The sequence below is a fragment of the Podospora pseudopauciseta genome (assembly GCF_035222475.1).
Source record: "Podospora pseudopauciseta strain CBS 411.78 chromosome 7 map unlocalized CBS411.78m_7.2, whole genome shotgun sequence".
Taxonomy (NCBI): Eukaryota; Fungi; Ascomycota; class Sordariomycetes; order Sordariales; family Podosporaceae; genus Podospora; species Podospora pseudopauciseta.
The window spans coordinates 308,811-325,911 of NW_026946668.1; the positions used below are offsets into that span (position 1 = coordinate 308,811).

At 54.1% G+C, this 17,101-nt stretch overlaps 6 protein-coding genes and 1 non-coding gene across 7 annotated transcripts; 5 read left to right on the forward strand and 2 right to left on the reverse strand.

Moving 5' to 3' along the window:
* The first annotated feature begins 1,345 nt into the window (after nt 1-1,345).
* On the forward strand, nt 1,346-1,430 carry QC763_0113750. Its single transcript has one exon. It is a non-coding gene; the product is annotated as a tRNA-Asp (tRNA).
* A 487-nt stretch (nt 1,431-1,917) lies between these two features.
* Nucleotides 1,918-3,120, forward strand: QC763_704650 (uncharacterized protein; the record flags this gene model as incomplete). The annotated part of the gene is made up of 1 exon (XM_062915467.1): nt 1,918-3,120. The coding sequence occupies one exon, from the start codon at nt 1,918-1,920 to the stop codon at nt 3,118-3,120; it is 1,203 nt and encodes a 400-aa protein (XP_062761135.1).
* A 29-nt stretch (nt 3,121-3,149) lies between these two features.
* Nucleotides 3,150-4,628, reverse strand: TWF1 (Twinfilin-1). Its single transcript, XM_062915466.1, has 2 exons — nt 3,725-4,628; nt 3,150-3,657 (listed from the first exon to the last, which is right to left on the reverse strand). The coding sequence occupies exons 1-2, from the start codon at nt 4,331-4,333 to the stop codon at nt 3,262-3,264; spliced, it is 1,005 nt and encodes a 334-aa protein (XP_062761136.1). The 5' UTR covers nt 4,334-4,628; the 3' UTR covers nt 3,150-3,261.
* A 59-nt stretch (nt 4,629-4,687) lies between these two features.
* On the forward strand, nt 4,688-8,366 carry QC763_704630 (uncharacterized protein). The gene is given in 6 exon segments (XM_062915465.1): nt 4,688-5,384; nt 5,399-5,878; nt 5,887-6,588; nt 6,657-6,982; nt 7,055-7,405; nt 7,476-8,366. Coding segments are annotated over 5 exon segments (2,187 nt in total). The 5' UTR covers nt 4,688-5,384; nt 5,399-5,845; the 3' UTR covers nt 8,251-8,366.
* A 125-nt stretch (nt 8,367-8,491) lies between these two features.
* QC763_704620 (uncharacterized protein) lies at nt 8,492-10,781 on the forward strand (the record flags this gene model as incomplete). The annotated part of the gene is made up of 2 exons (XM_062915464.1): nt 8,492-9,219; nt 9,283-10,781. The coding sequence occupies exons 1-2, from the start codon at nt 8,799-8,801 to the stop codon at nt 10,779-10,781; spliced, it is 1,920 nt and encodes a 639-aa protein (XP_062761138.1). The 5' UTR covers nt 8,492-8,798.
* Nucleotides 10,782-11,207: 426 nt separating this feature from the next.
* On the forward strand, nt 11,208-11,747 carry QC763_704610 (uncharacterized protein; the record flags this gene model as incomplete). Its single annotated transcript, XM_062915463.1, has 2 exons — nt 11,208-11,406; nt 11,479-11,747. 2 exons carry the CDS (start codon nt 11,208-11,210, stop codon nt 11,604-11,606), a joined length of 327 nt encoding a protein of 108 aa, XP_062761139.1. The 3' UTR covers nt 11,607-11,747.
* Nucleotides 11,737-16,988, reverse strand: QC763_704600 (uncharacterized protein). The gene is made up of 5 exons (XM_062915462.1): nt 16,591-16,988; nt 15,939-16,560; nt 15,154-15,709; nt 14,788-15,097; nt 11,737-14,726 (listed from the first exon to the last, which is right to left on the reverse strand). The coding sequence occupies exons 3-5, from the start codon at nt 15,511-15,513 to the stop codon at nt 12,055-12,057; spliced, it is 3,342 nt and encodes a 1,113-aa protein (XP_062761140.1). The 5' UTR covers nt 15,514-15,709; nt 15,939-16,560; nt 16,591-16,988; the 3' UTR covers nt 11,737-12,054.
* Nucleotides 16,989-17,101: the final 113 nt, after the last annotated feature.

Sequence of the window (17,101 nt, forward strand, 5' to 3'; positions counted from 1 at the left end):
GGCACAGCGTCTCGACGCCGAAGAATTTGGTGACGACCAGCTCACCGGATGGGAAGATTTGCCACAGGTTCTCATGTCTGACGCGCCCAGTCCCGAGCGTCTCGTCAAGAGTGGTAATGGAGGACTCCAATAGTGGGTTTAGAAAGTCGATGAGGTGTTGGAGGCTTTCTTCCTCGCGGTGACCTCATCCGCATCATCGCCGTCGCTCAGGAGTGTCTGGATGGACTCGTGAATTTCATTGAGAATTTTCTAGCGGTGAACCAGCGGCTGGAAGGAGGCATTAAGAGTCCAGTTCTCGGCGGTGAGTGTGTCTGGGTCTTGATAATAGTTCTCGAGTGCTTTTACGAGTACGTCACGCACGCTGGGGCAGTTGACGGTGATGCTGTTGGCGACGTGCTGATCAGAACCGGGATGGCGCTGGATGATGGGGATGTCGGAGACTTCCGCTTGGGGAGAGGACCGTTCCTCATCGACGTTGACATGTTTAGACAAGCGGCTGGGGCAACTACCGCAACAGCAATCGGTTTCGTAGAGCTTCTGCACCACCACCGAGTTATCCGGCTCGGAAGGAGTCTCAGGAACAAGACCTTCGTCAGTATTAGAAGACAGTGAAGAGGGTTGGCTGATTTCGTTCTCACACACCTGAACACCAGAGTCATCGACTATCTCGTCGGGTTCGGAACCACAAGGGGTTGCTGATCGAGTGCTCGGGGCCGACATGGCTACAGGAACGAGAGCTGAAACAACGTGATAGGTATGGAAAAATGGTAAGATTTACGCAAGAGGAATAGCTGTTGAAGGTCGTCAGGTCTGAAGTGTAGTTTTTCATTGAAGCTGACTTGAAAGTAGTTTCTGCTGGGCTACTTATATCCCTCGAAGCTCTACTTCTTTGTAGGGTAGGCTTAGGCTTTCCATGATCCCAACCTCCAATTTCCCATTGACAGCATCCTACGCTACATGTCTGTCACTTCCAAAAAGGTGCATTGCAGGAGAACGAATCGACAAGCGCCAAGGGACTGTGTTGCCTAGAACTGCCTGGATGGAAACCAACAACGTATGAGATGCTGCATCACCACCCAACCCCATCATCTAAAACTCGCAAGATCAGATACCTCTCGTGGATCTCACTCCTACAGTCGCCTGCTGCTGTGCACGCCAATCTTCTTCTTGCCTGATGAGGCTTGTCTTGGATGTGTTGTTATGATATTGGATGACAACCAGGCTACCAGACCCACCAGACCAAAGCTACTACCTATTTGGATACTTCAACATGAAAGAAAAAAAGGCACTGGGGTTGTCCAGACTTGAAGCCATCAGCACTTGATGGCTAGGGGCAAAAATGATACTCTCCCGCCGGGAATTGAACCCGGGTCTCGAGCGAAGACCGTGTTAATGACAAGCTCACATACTGACCACTATACTACGGAAGATATACAGGGGTTATCCCCTATCGTAGTGATTGGTTCATGAATAATTTACTAGATTGTGGGTATATATAGGAGTCAATACATACACCAACATCGTGGGGATTTCGAGCCCCGAAATCTTTGGCTCGGCTTGATTTGCTTGTCGTACTTCTCAGGTTGACTTCAAAAATACAAGCAATAACTGAAAAAGGAATTTGACGCTTGCGAAGTACCTTCAATAAAGAGCAACAAAGGACGCTCCTCGCAAGAGACATATGGAGGAACAATGGCGATGTTTACCTTAGTTGCTCCTTTGTATTGACACCTCGAGTAATACCAGCGTGCCCTGGCCGGGTAAGTTCCTCGCTACGAAATTGCTTTGTTCATTTAAAAACCTCGTTGCGCCGTAGCAGTGATCGGCTTTCCATGGGTCTCGAGGTGCTGGAGGAGAATACGATACGGGTTGATATAGAGGGGGGTTATCACCCAGAATACTATCACAGCATCAGTCATGTCGTACGGCCATATCTTCATGGATACAACGGGGCAGTACCTCTTCATCCGCGAGCTTGGAACGGGCGTCTCCTGTCGAGCTCAATTAGTCCATCACTTGCCGACAGGCGAATATCGAGTCCGCAAAGTCCTCCATCGGCGTGTGCCGATTAGCGAGGATCTCCCTCGCAACATCGGATACACGGTAGACGCAGATATCCAAGCCATTATCCAATTCAACAACGAGACTGCCATCGTTGATCTTCTCCAAAAGAGCGGCGAGCGAGACCAACTCAAAATCGCCGCGCTCTATTCACACTCAACCCATGTCGATGAAAAGAAAAAAAAGTACTCGCGAGTGTCGTATTGGTCTCTCTCCAACGGTGGCGACCTCGATTCCTTCCTTGCGGACTATCAGCACCACATTCCGCGGCCTTTCATTCTTCAGTTTCTTAGCCAGATGCTCACCACCCTCCAGCACATGTACACCGCCTGTCACGACCGTCTCGGCCCCATGGTTCACAACGACTTTCACACAGGTAACATCCTTCTTCACTACCCCAGCGATGCTCGAAGCCCCATCCCCGATTTCCACCTCATCGACTTCGGCCTTGCAACCCCGTTATCTCCGGCATCCATTGCCGATGACAATGACTTCCTGCTTCCGGAACCTGGCAACCCACCTGTCTGGGATATTCCTCGCCTGTTGAGAGTTGTTGACAAGCTACTTGTCACTTGGCCCGAAGAGTACCGAGCTTTCCTTCACTCGGGAGGAGATCCGATAGGTACTGCCTACAGGCTGCTCTTGGACCTGGACCGTCGGTTCCAGTATATACTACAAGAGCACCGAAGATATGTCTACGAGACGAAGGACTTTTCGCAACGACTAACCCTCCCCGACCTGCGACCTGTCATCGAGTATGTCAACAACTGTCGAGCGACTCTTGACCCCGACGGGGTAGAGACAAGAGACCATCCTCTCTGCAGCCAAGCATACATGAGAATATCTGATGCCAAGATCGCGGCACCACAGACCTACAGCGAACTGGAGACAATCACCAATACCAGAGACTTGCCTGGACCATGGCACATTGGTTATCTTGACCCAGGGCGAAACTATCAAGTGCTTGATCTTCTGGCTGTCGGCAACAAAGACACTTTCCACCGTCCAAATGAAGACAACGAGAACAGTGACACTGACTCAGCGTGGGGAGATGAGTAGAATGTGGGCGAACAAGGGGCAGAGGGCAAAAGAGAAGGTGGCACTTTGGTGTGCAAGAGTCTGATGGTATTTCCTCTCATGATTGCTATTCAAGGCTTGCTGAAAGACACATCCAAAAGATAGGCACTGGGGAAGAGGGACTCAGCGACCTGGCCTCTTGGGCCGGCCGAAGGCTTTCTTTACCTCGACCTTCGGGTGCAGCTCTTCCAACACGGTGGCCTCGCTAAGTTCGTCAACTTCCTCGACTTCGAACCTCTTCACGGGCTTCAAATCAGCCTCTTTCTCAGCAGCAGCCAACACAGCCCGCTTCATCAGCGGATACATCATCCGGAATTTGATGGCTTTCGTGCCTGGAGAGGCCGGGCATGTGTAGAAGAACAGCAGAGGACTGCTCTCTTCTCCGTTGTGGGTATGAATAAACCTGTAAAAGGTGAACCTGGGTTCAGTAGACGAGATTACTTGCAGCAATTCCGAAATCGAAGAGGGGTTCGAGTTTTCGGGGACAAGTTCGACGGACTCGGTCTGGGGGTTAATTTTCTGTGGAATGGGCATCAAAGTCAGCCTGGGAACCTAACAGCCAATGGTACAAACAGAACACACTGACCAGCATAACCAATGATGGCCCGCTCCCGCTTCCCAGTTCCCTCAGCGCATCCAGCGCGTTTTCGGCGATAGGCGTAGCCAGATTTTGACTGAGATGAATCTCGCGAGTGCCCGTGCCTTGACCGGCTTCCTGCTCTGCCTTCCGGACAGCGCCCAGACTCCTCTCCTCTTCCGTCAGAGGAGCCTCGACGGCCGAGTGGGCGTCATGTTTATCGAAGCCAGCCGGGGTGAGCTCGTCGGGTGAGGTCGCGAAAAAGGTTTCCCGAAAATGCTCCGTACCCAGCTCCCGAACCAGAGTGCGCTCCGTCGAGGCGAACAACATCTTTTGGCGAACGGGAGCGGTGTCTGGAACATAGGTAACCCCCACCAGAGCCGGGCTGGAGGGATAGCGGCGAAGGATCACGTAGAGAGCTTCATTGAGTTTTACGTGGGGCTTGAGGAGAGAATTGACATTGTCGGCGAAGGCGGCGCCAGGGGACGAGGTCAGGAGTTGAAGCGGCTGGAGCTTCTCGGACGCGATGGTGACGAGCAGGCCGAAGTGGGATTCGGAGGCGAGAAATTCGTTAAACTGGGAGACCAGCTCCTGTGAAGCTGAGATGCCGGACTGCATTGCGAGCTAATAAAACACCCAACAGAGCGGTGGGATGGTGATGGGCAGGCAAAGTGTGATGTTTGGAGGTTGGGCTGAGCTTCGAGATCGGGAATCCAGGAGCTGTTGCTACTTGCTAGGTAGCACCACGACAGTGGGGAAGTGGGGGGACCAGGGGCCTGTTCCCCAAAAGCAAGGTTCAGGCTCTGCGGCTTGGCAACGTCTTCAGCCAACAGTCAACATCCAACAAGCAACATCGCAGCACCAAAACATGGCACCTGGCGCCTGTGCAGTACACTATCGTGACTACACTATCTCGAAGTGACAGCAGCATGGCATCCTGAACCCAGGAACGAATCCTCCACGGATCTGATGCCAATGGCTCTGGCCTTCTCCCACCCGCGGCGCATCTGGCCATATCTGCTGATTCTCAGCGTCGCCCTCCCCCCAGTCTGCAGAGATCAATTCCCCGATTGGGGGCACTGCCGTGTCTGCCGTGGTGTCTCTGAGGTCTGCCCTGGTCTAGACCCTTCTGGAAGCAAAGCAGCCGCATGCTGCGAGAGAACATGCAGGCCCCTTCTCCCTCCTTCCTCCTCTCCTTCTTTCTCTTTCGACTTCAGCCATGGAACCTGTGTCTGTTTCTCGTGGTCGAGATAACCACGCTGCCTTGTTTGACACTTGGGGCCTTTGCTGTCTGTTATTTTCGATTCGTGTAGACCAGTGACAATAAAACCATGATTCCTTTTTTTTCACTAGCTCGCCGGGTGCCCATCTGTTTGACTGACCATGGTGACAGGCATCTGTCTAGATATTCAGGAGGCGAAGAACATCTCGAATAGGGACCGACAGCTCAGCACACGATTGACGGGATCTGCTCCGAAGCATTTGCACCCACCATCTTACCCAGCCTCCCGTCTTCATACTGTCTGACCAACCATAGCAGACCGGGAGATACTCCGTAGCGTCGTGAATGGATCAAGCAGCCCTGTCTCTACACTGTACAGTACAATACACACCCGTCCAGTTGGAACCATCTAGGCCCTACACCGGTCTCCTGTCCCCATCCACCCCCCTAATTCCTGGCCCGTACCGTCTCCCAAGAACCAAGTTGAACGGCACCGTTGAGCACTGAAGGCGCCTGTCTGTCCCTGACAGCCCGGGCACGTGGAGCCGATACTTCGGATATCCTGGCTCCATCGTTCGTCTCCCGACCTTGAATTTGCACCTCCATCCCGCGCCAGACATTTTGGTCAAGAGGCTTGCCGTCAAAGCCATTTTCATGGCAACGCCGCCGTCCCATCGGCCTTTGAGGGCCCTTCTTCCCGCGGACGCGGAGGGAGCCGGGAGTGAGCGCGGAGCCTTGTCTTCGGCTTCGTCCAGTCTCGGACCCCGACCAACATTGGTCGAGCTAGCACCTCGGCGGCGGACCGCAAGAGCCGCATGTATCGAATGTCGCAAGCGGAAAACAAAGGCAAGGAACCGTCGCCATGAAAGAGGGCTGTTTTGGTGCGAGTGCTCGCTAACCTGTGCCTGATGGGTCCCAGTGTACTGCTGAGCGACCTCGTTGTAACGAGTGTACTCGCCGCAACTCTGACTGCGAATATGACGCGGGCGGCGATGAAACTCCCGGAAAGGCTCTGAAGCGACGTTTTGTTGACCTGGAGGACAAGGTGAACATTTACGAGCAGGTCTATGCCATCCTCAGGTCTCGTCCACAGCATGAGGCCAACTCGGTCTTCAAGCGAATCCGAACCGGTGACGACCCGCAGAGCATCCTTCGGCATGTTGAGCACGGCGATCTTCTTCTCCAGCTCAGAGTTGTCCCGGAATCCCGATACCGCTACGAATTTCCCTTCATGTCCCCGCTCCCCGCCCGGCTGCAGACCCAGGACAACCCCTATTTAGGATCGCTCATATACGAGTGGGAGGTTGAGCGCCCTAGATCCCCCGTCAGGTCGCCGAAACGAAGAGGCAAGCAGCTGGAAACCGACCGGTCAGCAAGTGAAGAGTCTACCACGCCGGGCCCCGGTCCCTATGTGAAGCCGTTTCATGCCGCCGAAGTGCATGACCCTCTTATCGACTCGGCCGAGCCGTCAAAATGGACCGGCGTCACGACGGATAATACTCTTCTTCGAAGTCTCTTGAGGTCCTATTTCCTACACGAGTACCAGTGGTTCTCGGCATTTCAGAAAGAATACTTTCTCTCCGATATGATTGCAGATCGACGTCAATTTTGCTCCCCCTTGTTGGTCAATGCCGTTCTTGCCCTTGCTTGCGTAAGTTGACCGGAACACGTCCATCATTCGAGGTCATACACACAGTTGACACAGGCATCCGACCGCAGCACAGCTACCGCGAATTAACGGACCGGGCCGAGTTCTGGAACCCTCGAACACTTGGCTATGGCTTCCTGACCGAGGCCAAAAGCCATTGGGAGTTGGAGCAGGCGGGAAACCGAGGCAAGCTCACAACGATTCAAGCTGCCATCATCCTCAACATTGTGTATAACTTGAATGCCATGGTCAAGCTTGGATGGCAATACACGCTCCAGGCGATTGATATGGCACACAAGATGAAGCTGTTCAAGAAGCCTGAGAACTGGGAAACGTTGAATCCCAGGTTAAGGGCTGGCCGAGATTTCACGGCATGGAGCCTATTTGGCTGGCAAAGGTACGCGGTCTCGATCCAAGTTGTTTTAAAGGGCACTCAGTCAGCGCAGGTGCTGATACATGGTCACTTTAGCCACTGTACCTACACTTTGTTTGAGAAGCCACTCGTAGACGACCCCCCGGAGGTGCCGCTGCCTGCCATCACAGCTGACTCGAGTTGGTATGGCGAGGTGTGGCTCAAGTACCCCCTCGAAAGAATCCTGTATCCGAGCCATTTTGCAGAATTTTACAAGGCCAACACAGAGTTTCGGGTGATATTGAACGACATTTCCAAAACGTTGCACGGGGAGGCAGGGCAGAGTCGATCACCACCAGCCGAATCCAAGATTGCTGCGCTTTACTGGAGATTGCAAGCATGGTATGCTGCGCTGCCCGAATCACTTTCGCCAAGGACGATTGTGTTTACTGCGCAGATGAAGCTTCAGTAAGAGTCCCTGTGCTCCGATTCGGTCATTTAAGAGATTATGGATAACTAATGTACTTGCCCGTGCCAGCATGCATTACCACCATGCCATTGTTACCATGCTACAAAGCCTCATGACCGGCGTATCAGATATTACGAGCTCAGCTCCGGCTGCGTCTCCGGCGTCAGCGGCGTTTCCAGCACCGTCACAAAACGTCCTCGCTATTTCTTCTCTTTTGAACAGTGACCCGCCATCAGAACCAACAGGGCCACCACTTCCACCCCTCCAGGCCACATTCTCGTTGCACCGAACACAGTACGAAACGCTGCTCAGGTTGTACTACCTTCGCCACGGATTCGAAGCTCTGGACGTCTTCATCATGGTGTCACTCATGACACTCGCGTTTATCACAACCAAAGAGCTCGAAGACACCCGTCTCTCCTTGGCCCAGCCGCCTTCCGAAGAACAAAAAGCACACATTGATTCCCTACGAGCCACCCTTGTCCTGTGCACCAGAGGGCTGTACGACCAAGGGAAGAGTTACTATCTGTCCCAGACCATCTTTCGTCTAGTACGAAGTGGGATGCATGTTGACGAGAAGGAGCTGCTCCGCGAATATGCCTCTCTACCTGACGAGGAAGACAGCGCGGATGCGAAGATGAGAGAAGAACTAGCCCAAAGGTTGTGGCCGCATCCCCACCCCCAGGCGCAGAACGACGGGCAGGAAGACGTCGAGACGGAACATGCATCCGGGCCAGCGGCTCAGGAACAAGAGGGATGGAAAGTGCTGGATGTGTTATTGAAGAAATATGGCGAGGTCAGGATGGAAGCTCCGGAGAGCGGCGACTCAGAAGATCAGGGGTAGGTGCCTAGGTAGGTAGGTACCTAGGTAACATGGCCAGGTAACAACAAAACTGGGTATTTAGGAAAACAACAAGACTCTGCTTACAAAGAGGCTTTAATGAAGCTGTTCAGAGATGATGTGTGTCGCCAGATATTGTTATCACCAGTACGGAGTACCATCCGTGAGGGGCACTCTGATGCCTGGAAAGGGTCATTTCCCGTGCACAGCGCCATTGGCTCGTTCAATCTCAAAACCGGGGTCATGGAACTTGTGTTCGTTGGGCCCTCACAACTGCCAATCACAGAGGGGCTTTGGGAATAGCTCCCCGTTCTGGTATTCTCTTGGCTCGAAACCGGCGCCACCCAGCTGGGTAAGGGTCCAGGACGGTGACTCCCTGTCCCGTGTTTGTGGGTTTTGTTTTGTCAGGCACCGCTTCATCCACATCTTGCGTTGGTTCACCTCACAGTCGTTCTTTTTTGGAGGATCTGTCACTCTTTTGCCTTCGATCTCGGGCCTCTCAACATGTCAAGATAGCGTTGGACTCTTCAGGATATACTACAGCGCACATCATGGTGCCGACTTACACTCGTTTATCGACACTCGCTGTCTCACTTCTGGCAGTCAGCGCGACGACGACCGCGCATGTGCTTCTCCCATTTGCACAGCACCACGAGCGCGGCCACCAGCTCTCTGCCCGCAACGATGGCACAACTCAGCTCTCGCTCGTCACAGAGACGTATGCTTACGCCGTAGAGGCTGAAGTTGGGACGCCTGCCCAAAAGATGAAGATGTTGGTGTCGCCCAATACCGGGCATTCTTGGGTCATCAGCAGTTCATCATCAAACTGCATGGACTACACTCGGTATAGGTACTGCACTCAGTACAACGATAGGTATCCCTACGATCCAACAGAATGGGGCGATCCGGTGGGAACGCCCTGCACCGAGGGAGAAGTCGTTACACGGCCAGGGCAGTGCTTATGGGGAACCTGTACGTCGCTCTCTCTTTTAGGTTGAGGTTTTCCATCCCACATCGTAACTGACATGATGACAGACAACTCGAGTCTTTCATCTACCTATTTGACAGCCAACCAGCGATACATGAACTTCGAGGCGAGTACAGCCGAAGGCAGCGTCTCCGGAACCAACATGACGGATCATCTCAAGATTGGCGGCCTGACAGTGGAGGACTACCCAATGGGCCTGATTACCTCTTCTAGCGCCCATGTTGGTGTACTCGGGCTCGGCTTCAACAGCTCCGGCTACTTGTACTCGTCGTATTCGTCGTCGTCGTCTTACACAACGCAAATGTACACCAACTTCATCGACCGACTCGTTCAGGGAGGCAAGAGCAAATCTCAAGCCTACAGCATGTGGCTCGACGATGCCGAGGGAAAGTCGGGCGGGCTGTTGTTCGGTGCCGTGGATAGGTCGAGATATACGGGCGACCTCGTGCGCCTGTCCGGGTCGAACGATTACCTTTCCGTGGCCGGCAACATGGTTGAAAACGTGTTTGGCACCGTGATCAACACCATCAACGGAACCAAGGGTGGCAAGGAACTGCCGGCTCTGCGCACACATGACTTCCCACTCGACGTCTCGATCAGCCCAAGCAATATTTACTCGTTCCTCCCCAGTGGGATGGCGGATCAGATGGCCGAAGCAGTGGGGGCGACCTGGAACACCACCCTTGGAGGCTTTGTGATACCCTGTGACGCCTCCCTATCCAACGCAGTTCAGTACCAGATCGAGGTTGGGGGACCAGGTGGCCCGGTTCTCCACGTCGAGACGAGCGATCTTATCGTCCAACCAAGCGTTTACGCTGGCCGCACCAGCAGCTCCGCGAGAGTCCTTGAGCCCGCCAAGCTCATGGGCGCAAGCAACCTCTGCTTCTTTGGCATTCAGAAACGAACCAACAGCTACAGCTCGTCGTCTCGTCTGAGCACATATGCCAATATCGGCAGTTCCCTTTTGCGGCGCAATTATCTTGTTTTCGACCTCAGCAACCATGAAATTGCCATCGCGCGGGCCAAGTTTGCCTCGAATGAAAACAAGCCCTCTCCAGACATTGTGCCGTTCAGTCGGTTCGGAGCCAAGGTGCCCGGTGCCAAACAACTCCCAGTTACTTGCTCGAGCAGCGGTTGCAACGACAACTTGGACGGTGGGAATTTCGATGATGGGGACTCAAACGACCGCGGATCTGGCTCGGGCTCGTGGTCTGGCTATTACCCCGGGAGTTCAGCGGCCGCTGAACGTCTACACTGGCGAAATGTGGCTCTTGGGTTGGGTATAGCCGGCGGTATCCTCTGCATCGTTGCCGTTGTTGCGGCCGTCGTGGTGTGCAGGCGAATTAGGCGTGCGGAGAAGAATTCGGACAAGGAAGAAGAGGCAAGCGATGCGAACTCTGGCGACGTGGCCGTGGGTGTTGCGCCAGCTGCGCCCATCAACAGGAGATCGTCGCCGCCGGCTGTCCTGATGCCTGTGATTGAGGAGAAGCAGGAAGCGTCAGGTTCGACAGAGCAGCCAGCAAAGGACAAAGACAGTACCAGTTGATAGCCTTGATTCTTAATGATGATACCCCTTTTGCGTACTAGCCCATCTGCCTGTCATGCGCCCACGGAACGATCCGTGCTGCAACGTCATTGGTGATTACGTCTGTTCATCCCGTTCATTGTTGCTCAAGTGTGGCTTGCCTGCCTGTCAGGGTCCAATACTGACGTCATCTGTCCAAGTTCATCAGCACCACCCACGTCAACACCCGTTTTTTGTCTTGCCCACGACAGCGGGTTGAACAGCCCCGTCGTAGGTCTCTATAAAGACCAACCGGTTCGTCTTGTCTGGAGCCATTGTCCAAGACTTTCTCCACAGATAAACACCAGCCACATCCAGCTCGTAACTTACACGCGGTCCAGCCCCTCAACACCATAACTGACTATCACCAACCAAATACTACAACAACCTACCTAAACAACCGCAAAAATGGCCATCACCAGCGCCATCACCGACCTCATCTCCTCCTTCCTCGAGCTCTTCTCCTCCCTCTTCCACACCGTCTTCGCCATCACCAACTCCTTTGTCTCCGGCATCCTCAGCCTCTTCAACGGCTTCTTCATCTTCATCGGCGACATCTTCAAGGGTGTGTTTGACGTCGTAGGCGGCGTGGGCAGGTTCCTTGCCGGTAAGTCTCCTTTCTTGTCTTTTCCTCCCGCGCCCATCTGCCCGGTAAGAAAGCTGACGATTTCCTACGCAGGCAACATTGTCATCCTGGGTATCATCGCTGCTGCTGGGTATGCATATGTCCGCTTTGCTGGTCAGCAGACGGGCCGGTCGGGGCGACCCGTTGCAAATGGTGTCGGAAAGGGGTTGAAGACGCAGTAAAATGTTGGTAACTTCACAGGAATCTTGACGAGACAGGAAGCGAAAGGGGGTTAATGGCAAGGCGGCTCCTTTGTTTTCGGTGATACCTCATGTACCAATATGATGCTTTTGAACATTAATACCACACATGTTGCATACGGCAAAGGGTAGCTGTATTGTTGCAATAAGACCATGAGGATGAAGTTGAAGGATTCTGATGAGCAAATATATATATACAATTTCATGCAAACAATAGAATCACTAACGAAAACAAGCGGAGTATCACAAAGAAAGGGAAAACAAAAAGCACCCCATCTCCCATACGCCACGCATCTCCTTACACCCACATATACGATCCGGGTGTGCCAAGTCCTGCCTGAACCCCCAGCTGCCAAAATGCACACAGTCAAAACCTGTATCTCCTCCTCTTCTAACGCTCCTTCGCTATGCATGTCAAGTCATCAATCACTCAGTTCTCCAGCTGTGACTCCACCGCAGTCTCGTACTCTTCCTCACCCTTACCCTTCTGTACAATTACTGGATATTTAGCCATTCCATCGTCCTCCTTCTTCTTGTCCTTCTGGCTCTGCTCTTCCTCACCGCTCTCGCTGCTGCTCCCACTGCTGCTCTCACTTCCGCTGCTCTTCTTTCCCTTTTTCTTTCTCTTCTCCTTCTTCTTCCTCTTCTCTACCTCGCTATCGCCTTCATATGCCGCCTCCTCCTTCTCACTCTCTTCGTCCCTGTGAATCTTGGTGCTCCGGGCGCCACCAGCATTGGCCTGGGCGTTATCCAGGTCGACTCCGCCCTTCTCACCCATACCACCCTCACCAAGCTCACCGCCTTCCATAACCACACGAAGCTCCAGATTTTCATCCTTGGAGTAGACTCTGAGGCCGACCACGCAAATGGCATTCCATGGATCGGGCTCGTTCTCATCCTCTGTTTCGTCCCGATACTTGCTGACGACGGCTTGACCAGCAGGGGGCGGGGCGGCCATGCGCGGCTTGCGCGTCATGTCGTCGCTGCTGTAAAGCGCTTCCCAGTCTTCGACCGGGGAGGCGCTCGACTCGCCATCTGAGGTCACGTACATGTGGGGCGGCTTCTTTTGCTGCACGGGAGGTGGTGGGGAAGGGTTGGAAGTGGCCGGTGGCGGGGGAGGGGATCCAGTAGAAGTGGGAGACGAGGCCGCAGCTGCAGCCTTGTCTTCATCCTTGGGCTTGGCCTTGTCCGTATCAGGGGTGGCAGCATCGCTCTTGGGGGTGAGTTGTGGAGTGCCCGAAGACTCCGAGGTAGCTGCAGACGGTGTTTCGGCATCTTCATCCTTGGGCTGCTCAGGATTGTCCTCACCCTTGGCTTGATCCTTGTCCTTGGTCTTGTCTTCTGCTTTGTCGTCAGCCTTGTCTTTTGAAGTCTCGGTGGCCTCCTTCTTCTCGTCAGGCGTCCTCTCGGTCTCGTCCCCAGATAGTCCAGAAGCTTCGTGTTCCGTCTTCTCGAGAGAAGGAGTCTCAGAGGGAGTGGCGAGCGGGGTGTCTTCACCTTCTTCGTCGGAACTCTTGGCATCATCTACTACTACCGGCGTGCTGTCTTCTCTCTTGGGCTCCGTCTCGGCCTTGGCTGGATCCTCGGCCGCTTTGTCGGCTTCCTTCTTCTGTGTGTCCCGCCCCTCGATCTTGGAGCCGGGGGTCTTGTCATCAGACTTTGCATCCTTGGACTCGTCTGTCTTGGGAACATCAGTAGCCCTGGCCTCGACAGGCTTTTCCTCCTTCGGGGCGATGTCAGTCTGAACGCCAGCATCCTTGGGCTTCAGCTCCTCTTCCGCGCGCTTCTTAGCCTCACGGGCAGCTTGCTTAGCCTCGAGCTTCTTGTTGTTCTTGCGGCCTTGCTTCTTGGTGATCTCCCGGTTAAGGTGACGCTTTTCCCAATTCTTGCGGCGCTCCTTGACACGAGCCTCGCTGGCCTTCTTCTGGTCTGCCTTCTTACGAAGCTTCTTGACAGCTTCCAGATGGGCAGCGGCTTTGCTGTGAGCCAGATCATAGGCATAGCCAACCTGGGCGAGCTTCTCATTCTCGACGCGCTTCTTGCACTCGCGCTTGACAACCTCCTCAATGCTCAAGGCCTCAGAATCTCGCTCGCCAACGACGCTGATGAACACGCTGTAGTTTCCAGGCAGCATGGACGGGAGTTCAATAGAGACAGAACGATCCATGAGATAGTTTCCATGGCTACGGACAATGTAGTCTTCCGGGTCTGGTCGGTCTTGCTCGTGCAGTCGGAATTGCAGGCGGAATGAGTACTGGCCATGAAGTCCCTTGAAGTAGCGGTTGTCGAGCTGACTCAGAACAATGACAAGAGGAGACTCCTTTGTCAACTTGATGTGGAACTTTTCGTTGTACTGAGGCTTCCACGGCACCTCGACGCCGATCCATCTCTGACAGCAGCGCCAGTCTTTCTCGCGGAACAGGCGAGTCCGGTCGAAATGCTGGTACTTGCGAAGCAGGTCCTCGTACGAGATCCAGAAGACGCTGTCGCTGCCGAAATGGTGGCCCAGTTCTTCCTGTACCTCGGTGGTCCACTCCTTTGAGCCATCAGACCACGCGCCTTCCCAGATACCCTTCTTGGTCTTACCCCAGGGATTTCTGAGTTTGAGAAGGCGAGTACCATTCTTGAGGGTGCGAGCTTCCATCACGACGTATGCGTGGCCTTCTGAGATGCCGTCACGATCGCCGTAGCCGCCGTCGAGAAGACCAGTGCTGCAGCCAAAGAGAAACTCCTCGTTGACTCGGCTGAGTTCGTTCTCCCAGAATCCGTCAAGATCCAAGATGTCAGATGCAAGAAGCTCGGTGGTGACACCTCCCGAGAGGTCTTCCAATCCCTCACCGATCCAGCCACCAGCCAAGGAGGCGTAATCACCGTGTGCTTTGGCATATGCCTTCTCGATGAGCGGCACCCAGGTTTCGTTCTGATCCTTGCATTGAGCAAAGAACAGGGCTTTTGAGCCTGTTTGATACGTCTGTCGGTAAACTCTTTCGACGTCCTCGCGGTCAATTTGCTGCAAGAGATCGCGCTGCATGCTAGGAGAGTCCCAGCAAGGCGACTTGAGAAAGAGCTTGTCGTCGATGATAGAGTAGATCCACTCGCCATCTGATGGGGTTGTTAGTCAGACTGTAGGGCAGGCCGGACAATCAAGAGCAAAGAATTTTACCTCTGTAGAAGACAAAGCCGTAGATGCCAATGCGGGTATCGTACTCGACGCAGATGCGCTTGATACCATCCTCCACATTGGCCAGTCCCGAGAAACTAGCCATCAACCAGCAGTCGCCAAGACTACCCTGCTTGACGTCGTTTCCGCTGAGATTGGCCATGAAGGTCGGCTTCTCGAAGATCTCGTGGACTCGCTTGACGGCCTTGGGAACAACGGAGCTGGGGTTGAGCATGGTCGACATGCTGAGGTCGTATTTGGTGCGTCCTAGGGTGTTGAGAGTATGCCCCTTTTCCATCTTGAGATCCCAGTCCTAATCAAAGATATCAGCATGTGCTATGGCAGATCTGAACAAGGAAGAACACCTACCAGATCCCACCCAGGATCCCGATATCGCATATTCACCCTTCGGCATTCTTGGATGATCTTCTGGACTTTCCGCCTACATTCAGAAGCAGCGCGTTCGTACCCAGCACTGAGAAGCTCGTTGGATCGCTCAGAAATCGACGGAGGGAGAACCGGGTCGAAGGGCAAGACTGCTACCGCCTTGTTGAACCGCTTGTCGCTGAAGCGTTTCCATATCCGGTTGATTCTCTGCTGAGGAGGCACCTTGCGTTTCTTCTTCTTCTTGTTGGCGTCGTTGGTGGTCGTGGTGGCAGGAACCGTTGCCTTGTGCTTGCGGTAGCTATAGTAGTCGTCCGTCTCCGAGGAAGACGAGTAGCCATGCATGATGGGCAGATATGTCGAGGGCGTCGACGGGAGAAACGAAGTGCAAGCCTCGGCCTCTAAAGGGAGAAAATCTTGAGAGAATGTAGGAGGAGCTTGACAAGGCTCGGAGAGAACCTGTTGCAAGTCCAAGATAGGTAGGTCGTCAATATGACCAACACCGGCCCAGCCTGGGGGGTTTATAAGACGCAATTAATCTCTGCTTGATAACGAGGTATCCGTCAGCAAGAGGCACAAAAATATCCGATAAGCAATCTTTAAACAAAGACTGGCTGATAAAGAGCGGTGCGGCTTGTACCCCTGAGCGGTGGAAGGCCGGCCAGTGCGGTGGCGGCACCAGCCAAAAGGGGGCGTTCTAGATGCGATCGACACTCCGGTCCATGGCCGAGATGGGGGAAGCTGAAAGCCAAGGGTTCAATGGAACTCACTGTTGGGACAAAGGATGGGGAGACGGTCTCAAAGGCAAAGTCTCCGATACCATGGTATTGTTGAGATTGTTCAGACGGAATTCGAGGCGGGCATCCTTCGAGAAGGTCGAGGAGAAGAAGGAATGGGATGAGAGCTCAGCGGTGTCCAGTATATACCCCTCGGACGCCCTCGACAAGTGAGCAGGCACACGGCAGCCTTGCGTCTGGCTGAAGCAGCGGACACATCCAGATCACGACAAGTCCCACAGGTACAAGACGAGCCAAGCAAGGGTCTACACCACCACGACCACTCACCGACGGAGCTGCTGTGGGTGAGTAGTGAGGTATCAAAGATGCCGCCATTCAGAAGCAGCAATGTGCCCCACCAGAGTGGCCAAGGGTGCCATGGGGTGACTCTGTATGATTTGCCTCTTGACAGGCATTGGTTGGCCATGGGGAAAAGTGCACTTCCTCCTCCGGGATTCAACAGTCAGGCGCCGCCCGGATGCGTTTCGAGAGGAACACGGAGGGGCGGGTGGGATGTCATGTCGGGTGGCCGACACTGCTGACTGAGGCGGGAATGGTGGCGTTGCCGACTTCTAGGTTGCCCTGCTTCATGAGCACTGCTGCTAGCCGGGCGTGCCGGGGCGAATTCGTGGCCGGGCCATCCCACCGGGTTCTCGTGTTGTCGACATCCAACTGGACTCGGGATGGAATCAGTTCCTCGGAGGAAGTGTGTGTGAAGGCAAAGACAGGACTCAACTGTGAGTGGAACCGAGTCGGAGCTTGGACACTCGAGTTCCAGTGGGATCGAAGTGGATCCTGGAATGGAACCTGGAGCTGCAGGGTGCACGTTCCCCGCCTGCCTGCCTGCTGCTTTGGTCGTCGCCCACCCCCACAGTTTGCAGGTTGGGTTCCCCTCCAGGTTTGTACTACCTCATGGAGATGTTGAACAATGGAAAGTGACAGAGCTTGAGACGGGACACGAGGTTACCAACAGAGGCCGAGACAGCCAACAAGATGTTGGTGAGTACATCGGTTCATTCTAGAACAATAAGGTGAGGCGTGTTGTTCTAAAGTTGCCACCATGAACTCAATAGGGGATGCCTATCCAGGATTGCCCTGTTGCACCCCGCCTCCAGTGGAGCAGAGCCCCGGCATTTCGTGATCAACAACCGGCCTTG

Excerpts from the sequence above, each read along its gene's own strand:
- TWF1 (XM_062915466.1), bottom strand. The coding sequence starts at position 4,333 with ATGCAGTCCGGCATCTCAGCTTCACAGGAGCTGGTCTCCCAGTTTAAC. Across the intron at positions 3,658-3,724 it reads GGCCATCATTGGTTATGCTG|AAAATTAACCCCCAGACCGA; the intron begins GTCAGTGTGTTC and ends CCCATTCCACAG.
- QC763_704600 (XM_062915462.1), bottom strand. The coding sequence starts at position 15,513 with ATGCATGGCTACTCGTCTTCCTCGGAGACGGACGACTACTATAGCTAC. Across the intron at positions 15,098-15,153 it reads GGGATCCTGGGTGGGATCTG|GACTGGGATCTCAAGATGGA; the intron begins GTAGGTGTTCTT and ends ATCTTTGATTAG. Across the intron at positions 14,727-14,787 it reads CGGCTTTGTCTTCTACAGAG|ATGGCGAGTGGATCTACTCT; the intron begins GTAAAATTCTTT and ends CAACCCCATCAG.